The sequence below is a fragment of the Haliotis rufescens genome, unplaced genomic scaffold, assembly GCF_023055435.1.
Source record: "Haliotis rufescens isolate VD_foot unplaced genomic scaffold, xgHalRufe1.0.p SCAF_46, whole genome shotgun sequence".
NCBI classification, from domain to species: domain Eukaryota; kingdom Metazoa; phylum Mollusca; class Gastropoda; order Lepetellida; family Haliotidae; genus Haliotis; species Haliotis rufescens.
Window position 1 is genome coordinate 480,905 of NW_025964179.1, and position 12,385 is coordinate 493,289.

The 12,385-nt window shown below is 38.5% G+C and overlaps 2 protein-coding genes across 5 annotated transcripts in view; one reads left to right on the top strand and one right to left on the bottom strand.

The window, feature by feature from the left end:
• Nucleotides 1–2,773, top strand: part of LOC124141569 (ATP-citrate synthase-like) — a 76,731-nt gene extending 73,958 nt beyond the window's left edge. For all 4 annotated transcript variants that reach the window (XM_046509564.2, XM_046509563.2, XM_046509565.2 and 1 more), the window contains one exon: nt 181–2,773. In XM_046509564.2, coding sequence (XP_046365520.2) covers nt 181–358 — 178 coding nt within the window. In that variant the 3' untranslated portion in view covers nt 359–2,773. The remainder of the gene's footprint in view (nt 1–180) is intronic.
• Nucleotides 2,774–6,998: 4,225 nt separating this feature from the next.
• On the bottom strand, nt 6,999–10,562 carry LOC124141570 (ASNSD1 upstream open reading frame protein-like). Its single transcript, XM_046509567.2, has 4 exons — nt 10,323–10,562; nt 9,508–9,561; nt 9,144–9,219; nt 6,999–8,180 (listed from the first exon to the last, which is right to left on the bottom strand). The coding sequence occupies exons 1-4, from the start codon at nt 10,368–10,370 to the stop codon at nt 8,104–8,106; spliced, it is 255 nt and encodes an 84-aa protein (XP_046365523.2). The 5' UTR covers nt 10,371–10,562; the 3' UTR covers nt 6,999–8,103.
• Between the last annotated feature and the right edge of the window lie 1,823 nt (nt 10,563–12,385).

A 12,385-nucleotide genomic window follows, 5' to 3' on the forward strand; every position in this document is an offset into this window, starting at 1 on the left:
TTTTACGCAGATACGCAGCTTATCTGGAGCTCTGATTAGGATTTTTTGCCTGAGAACCAATTTTTTTTTTTCATTTGCTATTGTAATAATATTGCTGAAAACGATGTGAGATTGAAGCTCAATTCACATGCTTAATAACACTGAGTATGAAGTATAACATATCTGACCATCATTTCGCAGGGAGGAGTCCCAGGAATACGTAGAAATCGGTGCCCTCAACGCCCTGTTTGTCCTGGGGCGAAGCATGGGCTTCATCGGCCATTACCTGGATCAGAAGCGGCTGAAGCAAGGACTGTACCGCCATCCTTGGGACGACATCTCCTACATCATGCCCGAAGGGATGAATGAAACCCAGTGAAGCTGTGATCATCCTGACCATCATTGAAACATGTTGTAGAGAAAGTAGTATGACTGTTGATACCGATCACCTGATTGTGTGTATGGAGGAACCCTGAATGATATGTCCATGTGGAGGGATCTCATTTCTTATTGGGTCCAGTGAGCAAATATTATGAACAAAGATTTAAATACACGAACCATATTTGCCATATTGAACACCCCATTGTGTAAGTGCCGCTTTTTGTCAATATTATTAGTGACTGGGAAGATTATTAGTACGAATGTGGTAACTTCATTTACTCAACTTTAGATTACAAAATATTGACGTTCGTCAGTGAAAAGGGTTTTGGTGAAAATGACCATTTCACGCACTGAACAATATGATTGTTTGTTCATGGACTATAGACTGACATTTATGTCACTTATGTCAGTAGACATTTGATCATAACGAATATGGTATTTGTTAGTTAGCGTCAGTGTTTTAACCACATATGAACGTGTCAAATGATTTGTTTCGCGGGAATTGTTGAGGTTTTGTGTTACGGGGAGATGTTTCAACATTGCTAAAGTCCACACATATGGATTCTATTTATTTATATATATTAACAGCATTTTGTTTTGTTATATTTTTGCCTTTTGCTTCTCTGATCTTCCATTATGTTTTTGTTGGTTCTTTTTCTTGCATTCACGCCTGAGCAATACTGTAAACATGTCTCTATTTCAAACATATACACTGACATCATGCTATCTTTAAGTCATCTTCTCGAAGCAAGGGAGCTAACCCACTGGAAAAGTCCAGTTTCCACCCTTTCTCGACTGGGACGGAATGTTTGGCTTTGATTGTTGCGTCACCAGTGGCTATTACGAGTTATGTCCCTTCTGTGTCCCTCCTACTGACCAATCAGATTCCACCTCTCATATCACTTGCATTTGCTTCAAACAAAATGGCAGCCCCGTGAAGATGATCTGATGGATAATCAATATGGATATTGTCATATATATTGGTTCTTACTACGCAAAGTGAATCAAATTACATGAGCACCTTCATTAAAAACATGAAAAAATTTGGAAATATCATTTGACGCTAAGTTGAAGGTACACATGCAAATCTTGCAGTCGACCGAAATCTGCAGTTTTCAAACCGAGTGTTGATTTTGTTATGCGATTTTGATTGGACTATGCATAGATTTGGGCTGGACTAACGAGTCTAACTCGATCATTCCAGCCTAGTTCGGCAAGGGTGGAAACTGGATTTTTATAGTTATAACTCCCTTGCCTCAGGAAGATGTCTTTAAGTCCTCAGTATAATCATTCAGGGTGTCATCATTTCATATTTCATATATACTTCAAGTATGGGATAATAAAGGCCACTTTGTTATAGCTGATACATTGTTGATTGCCATGAAGAATACAAGAAATACTTAAAAGATAATAAGTTAATGAGGTCTCACTGTATCAATCTCATTAAAATCAGATCTTAGTTCCTGCTACCGCCACACACAGCTTTGTGGTCTAGCAAACGTTAAGTCTGATTTTAATGAGATTGTCACTACATTGATATACATAGCCAATATTTTTTAATTATTTTCTTGGTGTACTGTATTGACAAGCTTTCTGTCTTTGTGGTAATTCAACATGTCTAAATAACCACAAGTGTATACTACACCCTGCGCAAGTTGAGACTTGAACACTGCTTATTATGAAATCCCTTGATGTGAAAGCATCACGCTGTCATGGATCTGATGTCTGGCATTCCTATCATCTGTCTTAAAGACGATGCTTGATGTAACAAGTGCCATTGGCAGGCATTTGAGTTTGATGAGGCGCTTCTTGTCCATTCCAGTTGGCAGTGATGCTGTTTGAGATTTAATGAGCGCTTCCAAGGGACCAGATTTCATTCCAGACCAATGTCCATTCATTCACAGTTGACCACAATGAATATGTTGACAATGAAGGCCAATACATGTGCTGAAACTATCCACAATCAGTTTCAGAGTTGATCAAGCACTTATCATGGTGAGAGGGGAGAACCCTTTGGAACGGACTATTTAATACTTGGGGCAGGGCTGGTGTTGTTTTTTTTCTAAAAACTGAATAGATTTTTTATCCTTACTGCTTCAGGACATACAATTTTTGCCTTTGGAAGGAGGAGCTGACCTATTTTCTTTCCATTTCTCATTTATTCACATCCAGGAAACAATTTAATTTATTATTTTATCTTTTTTTTAAAATACACCCCACCCCCCACTTCCCAGAAATTGTCAGCCCTGTGAACTGTGAACACTATATTCATATGTTTAGTTATCTCATGTCTATTACTGGGGGGCACAGGTGGCCCAGTCTTCTAAGGGGCCGCGATTCGCTGTGCAGAGTTGCGTCCCTTGGGCACGCCAGAAACCTATGGTTGTGGGTTCGAATCCCGGTTCGCCCCGATTATGTTTCTAGGTTTGTCAGCACCATACCCGTGATCGTGGGTTTCACCAAAGTGGTAAACGTCTGAGACCTGCATCACTTCGGGCTTTCCTCCCACAGTAAGCTGACACGCTGCGATATAACTGGAATACTGTTAAAAGCGGTGTTAAACCCAACTCACTCACTCACTCACTCATGTCTATTACTATTTATTTACAACCTGCAAACTACTTTGTTTTCATCTGTGTGGATACACTGCAGTATCAGGTACGTAACATGCGTAATGATAAGCATGATACGTATACAACAAAGTATTGTCAACTATACTACTCAAATGAAATTAAAGAATACCGGATTCTTTCATGTTAATACAGTTAATCTGTCATTGGGTGCTCTTTAACTTCTTTTGAGTGGTATATAGTTAGTGAATCATGAACAAAGCTGTTTCAGCTGGTGTGATCTCATTCTTGTCCTGGATGTTTTGTTGTTACGTAGAGTTAGAAATGGATGCGGTAACTTATCACACGTGAGATACATGTATGCTAGGGTAGAGTTTGTGTTGATGCGGTAACTTATCACACGTGGGATACATGTATGCTAGGGTAGAGTTTGTGTTGGAGAATAGTGTACATAGGCGTGATGCATCAGGGACCTGATGGAAATCTTGGGGCACGCTTGTTGGTTCATGGGTTCAAACTTAAGATTCATTTTCTTGGGTAGGTTGAAACAGATCATCAATTCTTCATAGGCTTATAGTCATGTTGTTACATCTTCTATACAAGCCTGTGAATATTGACGTACCCAAATTCAAAATAGAAATGAAAATATATTTGTGTTTCTAAATTTTTACGTTAAATTATTTGGGTCTTTGGTTGGTAAATGAGAGAATAATCGAGTAAGCCAGTTCAAGATATTTGCAGTCTTTAAAGTGCAAATTATTCATTATGTTTTTCTTAGCAAATTATTCATTATGTTTTTCTTTGTTTAGTTGCAGTGGACATGATTTTTTAAAACCATTTTGTACTTGTCTTTGTTCATCTGTTTCTTGTAAAAACAGGGAAATATGCTGGGAAAAAATAAGTTCGGGATCATAAATATTTTTGTAGATATTTTTCTGAAATTATGAGCTCATTTTTCACAACCGTAAAATATCCCCAAAATATTCATGAACCCTCTCATTTTGTTCAACATAAAATATTTACAATAATTCTCTGGTTGTTGGCTTTTGGATGTGGTCATTCCATAACTGAAAATGAGTGTCACCTCAAGATTTCATCCCCTGAGCAATTGAAAACTGACGTTAAGATGTACAGAGTAGATGCTGTGATGGCTTGGATTAGATATAACTGGTTGTCTACACAGCTATTGAAATACAATGTAGTGCAGTTTCCCACCCTTGTGATATACTACTCTATAAAAGTTGGCATGACAGATTAACTATAGTAATACAAAACAATCGGATGATCCTTAACTTTTTTGGAGTAGTATACTTGAACACTATACAGTACAGCTCAGCTCAGCTCAATGCCATGGTTGGTGGATATACAGGTATACTGCACCAACATGACTGGTCTTGTACTGTTGGGATACAAAGTATGCTTATTGTTTAGACATGGTCAAGTCTGTTTGGCACATTATATTTCTGTTTGACATGTTTTCATGGGAGATAGCCTTATTAGATTTGAAGGGGCGGTCCGGTAGCCTAGTGGTTTAAGCGTTTGCTCGTCACACCGAAGACCCGGGTTCGATTCCCGACATGGGTACAATGTGTGAAGCCCATTTCTGGTGTCCCCCGCCGTGATATTGCTGGAATATTGCTAAAAGCGGTGTAAAACCATACTCACTCACTACTAGATTTGAAGATTTTGCTGACCATGTCTCTTACTGGGTCATGTGAAGGGCGAGTCCATGAGATGAGGGGTGCAGTAGTATTTAGTAGCCCTGGGAAGATACACCAACTGTGCGATCCGAAACATATCAGGCTACCTTGCTTAGATCCGATACATATCACAATACTTGCATGTGCTCTTTCTGTGGTGCGTAAGCCATGTTTTTCATAGACAGGATGGCCAAATATCTGGCACACTATCGATGTACAGTTGGCAGTGTCAAGTTTGGTTTAATGGATGAAAATATTTACATTTTCACAACTCAGTTTCACTAGTAATTAGTGTAACATTTAATAAAGAATACATTTAAGGTAAGAATCGATACTTTTTACTTTGTGTGCAATTGTGATTGATACTTGTATCAAGAAGTAGAAATTTGCGATCCACCTATGCATCGGTGTATCGTCCCTTCAGGATTTAGCATGGCAAGAGAAGCCGGTGATGTGTAATATTTAATATTATTGACGGAACAGAATTGGACAAGTAGTTTTTTTATATCCCAACAGTAGAGACTAACACAAGCTGGTTCAACATATCCTTTACTGTTGCCATCCCACCAACTATTGGAAAGACGTGTCCATGGTAACATGTCTGCAGTGTGGGTTTGGTGGAGGACTGTGTCTTGAATGGCCATGTATGTACAGGACTTAAACAATATTGTGGGACGCTTACTCAGAGTATTTAACAATTCGTCATGCTGTAACCATGGTAACATGTCTTGTGACTAGAAGTCAGATGTAGACTTGGTGCAGTAATAAAGCTGGGAAATATGTCAGATGTTTGTTCTTGTGATAAAGTCGTCAAGGCCATTTACTAATTATTGACCCTGAAGATCTAAGCAACCCTGTGAAGATCCGAGCAACCCGTGAAGATCCGAGCAACCCGTGCTTCTTGTAAGAGGCAACTGTGAGGATCAGTTGTTGAACTGAATATAACAACAATCAGTTTGGTTGATGGGTTCAACTCTGCAGTCGGCGTTTTTCCAGCTGTATGACGGTGGTCAGTATTAAACTCCATCATCCAATCCTTGGTTGATATGCTAGTAGCACGCGGACAAAGTAATTGTCTTAAACGACAAACAACAAGAAATCCAGCGCTAGTGCCATATGGGCTGGAAAAGGAAAACAAACGATTCCTCTTGGGGGCAAAGGTCATTTAATAATGACAAATGTTTAATCGAAACATAAAACCTCCGACTGACTGAGAAAAATCACCTGCACAACGTGTAGTTTGCAAGTTACGTTTGGCGCCTGTGACGTGTCCCTTGCAACAATAAAAAAACAAATACCGCTTACAGCATAATCAGCCACTGACAGTCTGGATTGTCTCCCCTTGACTGTTAAATAAATGGACATTAAATCAGATGCCATGGCATTGCCGTTTAAATTAAAATAAACTAAGGTTTATTTCTCACAATAACTGAGTATGGACCAGAAAATTTAGTGATCAACAGCACGAGCATCGATCCATTAACATGATTAAACTCGGATACGATAACAAACATCAAACAAGTCAGCCAGCCTGACCACACGATCCCATTATGTCATGGTGTTTTCATACATACACACACATTATAAAGAGGGAATGAGGCATACTTTACATGTCGCATGAGTGTAGGTGTGTACTGAGTCCTTCCTGTATGTCACGCAGCATGCGTGCAACCTGAAAGTGCTGTAAAGAGTTGCATCCCCTAGTCATGGTAGGATATGCTGATCTTCAGTCAATCCTAGCTTCAACCTCCCATTTTCTACATTTACTTTGTGGTTTCCCTTAAAACGTAAACAATCACAACCTGCTTAACTTTTTATTTTGTTTATTTTAATGCCACGCTCAGTAATATTCCAGCTAAAAGACGGTCGTCTGTAAATAATCGTGTCTGGACCAGACAATCAAGAGATTGATATAATGAGCATCAACTCATGCAACTGAGATGCATTGACATGCATCAACGAAGTCAACGAGCCTGACCACCTGTTAGTTATCTCTAACGACAAGCATAGATGCCTTTGAGGACAAGCATGGGCTGCTGAAGACCTATTCTACCCCGAATCTTCAAGAGTCTAACTTTTGAAACTCACAAAAGGGGCTTACATGCAATGAGTGTGATTCTTCACATTCAAAACTGCATAAACCCAATGTGCTCAATCTTACAAATCAACATGGCAGGCTAATAAATGATATCGGACAGACGTCATCATGGTCATCACGGACAAATAATTTCATACCAACAATGTCTTTAATATCAAAATGTACAAACAGTCTTCACTAAACACATCCTTCTTTGAATTCACATGCTGAGTGTGTGCTGACAGCCACAACATCATGGATTTGTTTTTTGTTTAACGCCACACTCAGCAATATTCCAGGACCAGACAGTCAAGTGATTGACATCATGAGCATCATTGCTTCCCAATTATTAGTTTGGAATGATTCATAGAACTTACATTAAAAACGAGAAAAGAAACAAATTACTAATCTGAAAATATATCATTCATGAAGTTTGTTTTGTATGTTTGTTGTTTAACGCAGCACTCGGCAATATTCCAGCTATAAGACAACCTGTAAACGATTGAAGCTGGACCAGACAATCCAGAGATTTATAACACCTCAATTGGGATATGATAACATGCAATCAACCAGGTCGCCGGGAATGTCCACCCAATCCATGGAGTCGCCTTTAACACCAAGCATAGGTGGCTGGGATCTATATTCTAATCCAGAGTTCCCATGGGTCAGATCATGGATGTGTGGCCCAAGCCTATTTCACCCAAATGAGTCTTGGTAACTTCTGAACTGACACATTTCTTTCATGTGACACTGGGGGTAAGTAGAGGTTTGATAGAGCAAATGATTGAGCACCGCACAACACATGTAACCATGGCAACATGACACATATACCATTCTTTCCATATACATGATATAACACAAATACATGCATCACTCACACTATTGCAAAGAGTACATTAAACACGTTAAAGATTGGCACTCACTTAAAGAACGACTCATCCAGTCACTACTCAAACAGCGCCAAACTATCTTGCAGAAGGATTTGTTTGTTTGTTTGTTGTTTAACGCAGCACTCGGCAATATTTCAGTCAGATGATGGCGGTCTGTAAATAATCGAGTCTGGATCAGACAATCCAGTGATTGATATCATGAGCATTGATCCACACAATTGGGATACGATGACGTGCATCAACCAGGTCAGCAAGCCTGACCACCTGATCCCGTTAGTCGCCTTTTACAACAAGCATAGTCAGTCGCCCTTATGGCAAGCATGGGTTGCTGAAGACCAATTTTAACCCGGATCTTCTCAAACAGCACCAAACTCTTTCTTGCATACTGTTTTGTTGATATTTGAGTTACATGTCTCGATAAGGAAAATCCAAGTTCATTGATGACATCATCAGTTCCCCCGATCTCCCATCTCCCAGAGCATCATGGTCACCTTCTTCCATCATGGTCACCTTCCCCCATCCTGCCCCCCACCACTTAGTCTCTCCATGTCCTTGTACTCTTTACCCAGACTGTCCATGGTCTCTGTAAAATAGAGCAGTTCCACGCATCATACAACTTTAGCAATTCACGAGAAGCAAACCTCTCAGAATACACATCAGCCCTAGTCACTCACCACATAGTTGGAGGTTTCCAACACAAAAGATGATAATTCCAGTGGATAATAACAGGGATTTACCTCACATGAAATCCTGCATCATATAAACTCACTGATAAAAGAAACGTGAATACAATATATGTTGGTTAATACAGTCAAGTCTCATTAATTCGACAATCGGCTTTATTCGACACAAATGATGGGAACCAATTGAATTAGAACTATTTAGACCCGTTAATCTGACAGCTTTAGAGGTTGCATGTTTAGAAAACATTCTGCTAACAATGGAAAATGAAAAAATAAAAAATGAAATATTTAATTTGTTATCACAATGTGTTTGTATCGTTATCTATCATATAGTTGTCCGATTTTCAATCATGAACGTTGATACTACTTAATTTTGTTTATCCAACATAATCATATGCAACCAACCGTGTCGGATTAATGGGACATGACTGTCTGAGAAGAATTACTCATATTCAAGAGACATTAGATTGGTTTGATGCACAAACGAACATACCGGTATTTTGTGTGAACCGACGCTCATGAACCCACCACATGTGATGTCATAGATCCATGACTCGAGATGCACCATTTGTCTCATGCAGGATTAGTGTGTAATGTTTTGAAATTATGTGCAGCATATCGTGATAAAAATAAAGACACACAGAGGTAACACTTGACCAATTGTTAGTTTTGGCATAAATTGTTACACATTGGAAACATCTCTTCTTAATGTACATACTTCTCAGTATGTTTCTATGGTAGGCAGTTCTTTTCGCAGTGAGTACACATGTATGCATAAAACTGCAAAATGGATGCAAATACCAGGTCAAAGTTCCTCCAAGTTCACATTCTGTGTTCTGCTTGCCAAGGTTACAAAAACTTACTTTTTGACTGAGCCATTTCTCTGTCAGCTGAAGACAGAAAAAAGATGCTGCTGTTCTGCTGTTGTTTGTACACCCTCTGAAACAGACAGCACACATGAAAGAGGGATTTGCTCTACTGTGTTTCTAGATTTGGGACTACACACTGGTAACAAGCATGTCTTGCGATTATTTACTGTAAGATTGTTGTCACATTTCAATTCTACCATGTTCCAGAAATGTCCCTTTTAATTGTTTAATGGGTACTGGGACAGTAAAGTGCACTGAAGTGAAGTGAATAACCAGCTTCTGTATTGAATTTGTTTAATTCCTAACACAAACTCACGTAATCATGATACTACCATGATTACTAACTCCAAATACTTACAGCTCCTTTCCTGATTGATTTCAACTCGTCTTGTAGAACCTTCTGCTCAGTAATCTGTATAAAATGAGATTTTGTGAGCACAATAAAAGATGGCGGAAGGTATCCGGTGTAATGCATTCTTTCCAAAATGAGATACCATGAAAACGTCAATAAAATACAATTAGTCCTACAATCAACAAAACTAAAGGGATTATTATTATGATGAAGCATTATCATTCTTTTCTATTTGCCATATTATCATGATTATTGAGCAATCATCGTGTTCACATATCAATAGTAACATCCCTAACAGAGGCTGTACAAAATGTTGATATCTCAAATAAGAAATAAAGGACTAGCGGTCGTTGTTTACCAATAATTTATTACCATACAAAAAAGCACTGCAGGGAGAATAAACCACTCGGGGCTGTCGTTTATTTCTTGATTTACAATCATAATTCTGTTGTTTAATAATTTCTGACTTCGATGTCATGTAGGACTCGTGGTCGTTGTTTACCATACAAAAAAACGCTGCAGGGAGAATAAACCACTCGGGACTGTCGTTTATTTCTTGATTTACAATTAGATTCTTAGATTATAATTCTGTTGTTTGATAATGAGTCTTTTATTTATTTTTATGGTTATTGTTTTTCTGACTTCGATGTCATGTAGGAAAAATAAAAATATGAACTTCATATGAAATGAATATTTCCTCACACTTTTCATGTGTCTAGGGCCTCGTCGTTGGATTAATCTTTGACATGGTGAAAACGAAAGTCTTGTCTAACCAGAGAATACGTATTGCTTATACATACTGCGGTAGTTTTAAGTAGTACCTTTGAATTAAGTCCCTGATTTACCCTATTAGCTCCTGTATTAGACATTGCGTCAATATTTCACACAGCAAACATCAATCCGAGAGGTGTTTCATGTCAGTCTGCTGCAAAGCTCGAGTTTACAATGTTTACAAGACATGGGAAGTTAGAGTTGTCTGCCCTTGGTTTAATGTAAAAGCTAATTTGCAAAACACACGGCTTTGGAACACTAATGATATATTTTCTAATTCTTAGCTGAAATTAGATTGTGAAATGAATGACATTGACGTGAAATCACTACCATTATTTTCCGTATTGGTATATGGATCATAAATATTAAAAAAAGATGTCACAAATTATATTACTCAGTACAAAATTTGTAAATTGAACATAAGTATATACATGTATATATACTGCAAGTCTTAGGGATTGGAAACATTCCTTACTGTCTTCACAAGTAAATAGGGATGTCATTTTGCAGCGTCTCTCTGTTATGTCATTCAGATAGAATGTTTTTTACCTTGCACTGTAAGACAAAAACAAAATACCGGTACAGTTCATTATTAGCACTTTTTTGTAAGAAATAATGGAGATCCTAAACATTGAAAAAAATATAAGCTGATTTGACCACAACCACAACCCTCCCCCCCCCCCCCCCCCCCCTCCCTCCTGTGTTCAGACTGAATGAGAAATTACTGTAGGAGCATTAGTAGCCAAGTCATTCCATGTCATCTTTGACAGACTTGTGACGCAAAATAGCTTTGTTGAATAGGACACAGCTGATGTTGAACTGCACAAGCAGAGTTTATATAGCTGCTATTTAGACACTACTGACTACAAGCCAGTACTTGTTTCAACCCCTTAATGCAGAGCGCCAGGCAGGGTAACAACAAGTATCCATAACATCGTTTGGTATGATGCAACTGGGGATCAAACTTCGCACTCTGCAAGCAGTCGCTCTATCCACTACAATGAAGGAACTATACGCAGTTTTATTTACAGTTGAATCGTGGTGACTGCGTATGTGATCGTTAATACATCCTGTCTCCATGTTTTTTTTCTCTCAAGCATTTGCCCACATAAAAAGAATAAAGAAAAAACGGTACATTGATTATCATGAATTTATTCATATATACACATGATATTCATCACCATAACAAAGTTGTACACAATACTCATTATGGCTGGGATGATACACCACCTGTACGATGCGATACGTATCACGACACTTTGCTCATGATACGATACGTATCACGACACGTTGCTCATGATCCGATACGTATCATGATACGTTGCTCATGATACGATACGTATCACGACACGTTGCTCATGATCTGATATGTATCACGACACGTTGCTCATGATACGATACGTATCACGACACATTGCTCATGATCCGAAACGTATCACGACACGTTGCTCATGATACGATACGTATCACGACATGTTGCTCATGATCTGATACGTATCACGACACGTTGCTCATGATCCGATACGTATCACGACACGTTGCTCATGATCCGATATTATCACGATAGACTCCTCACAATATTTGCATGTGCTTTTATCTGTGTCTTTTTTCAAAGACAGGATTGTCAAATACCTGGCACTCTGATGATTTACAGTTGGCAGTGTCAAATATGGCCCAATAGATGAAAATATTTATGTTTTCACTACTAATTAGTGTTTGATGTAACGTTTATTATAGCAAACATTTAAGGTATGAATCGATATGTTTTACTTAGTGTACAACTGTGATCGATACTTGTATCAAGAAGTAATAAAGTATGATCCACCGATGCATCAATGTATCATCCCACCACTAATACTCATGCAGAGAGAATCATATGCAGCATTCTCCACATGAAATATCTAAGAGATGTTCAAAAGAAAACCCTGATGACAATATGCAAAAGTATGTCAAATGAGCTTTGCTGAAAGCAAATACAAGTAATTGGTTTTCATGTGTTAACTTTTTAAATGTTGGTGGCTGTCAGAATACGATTTTCAAAAGAAACCATCATCACAAATCTTTGGGAGGAAATTCCGAAGTGATGCAGGTCTGAGACGTGTAACACTTTGGA

What these genes read in the sequence shown, in the direction of transcription:
- LOC124141570 (XM_046509567.2), bottom strand. Translation starts at nt 10,370, where the DNA reads ATGTCTAATACAGGAGCTAATAGGGTAAATCAGGGACTTAATTCAAAG. An exon ending in AATCAATCAGGAAAGGAGCT is followed by an intron (nt 9,220 to 9,507) that starts GTAAGTATTTGG and finishes TGTCTGTTTCAG; the next exon opens with AGGGTGTACAAACAACAGCA. An exon ending in AGAAATGGCTCAGTCAAAAA is followed by an intron (nt 8,181 to 9,143) that starts GTAAGTTTTTGT and finishes TCTATTTTACAG; the next exon opens with AGACCATGGACAGTCTGGGT.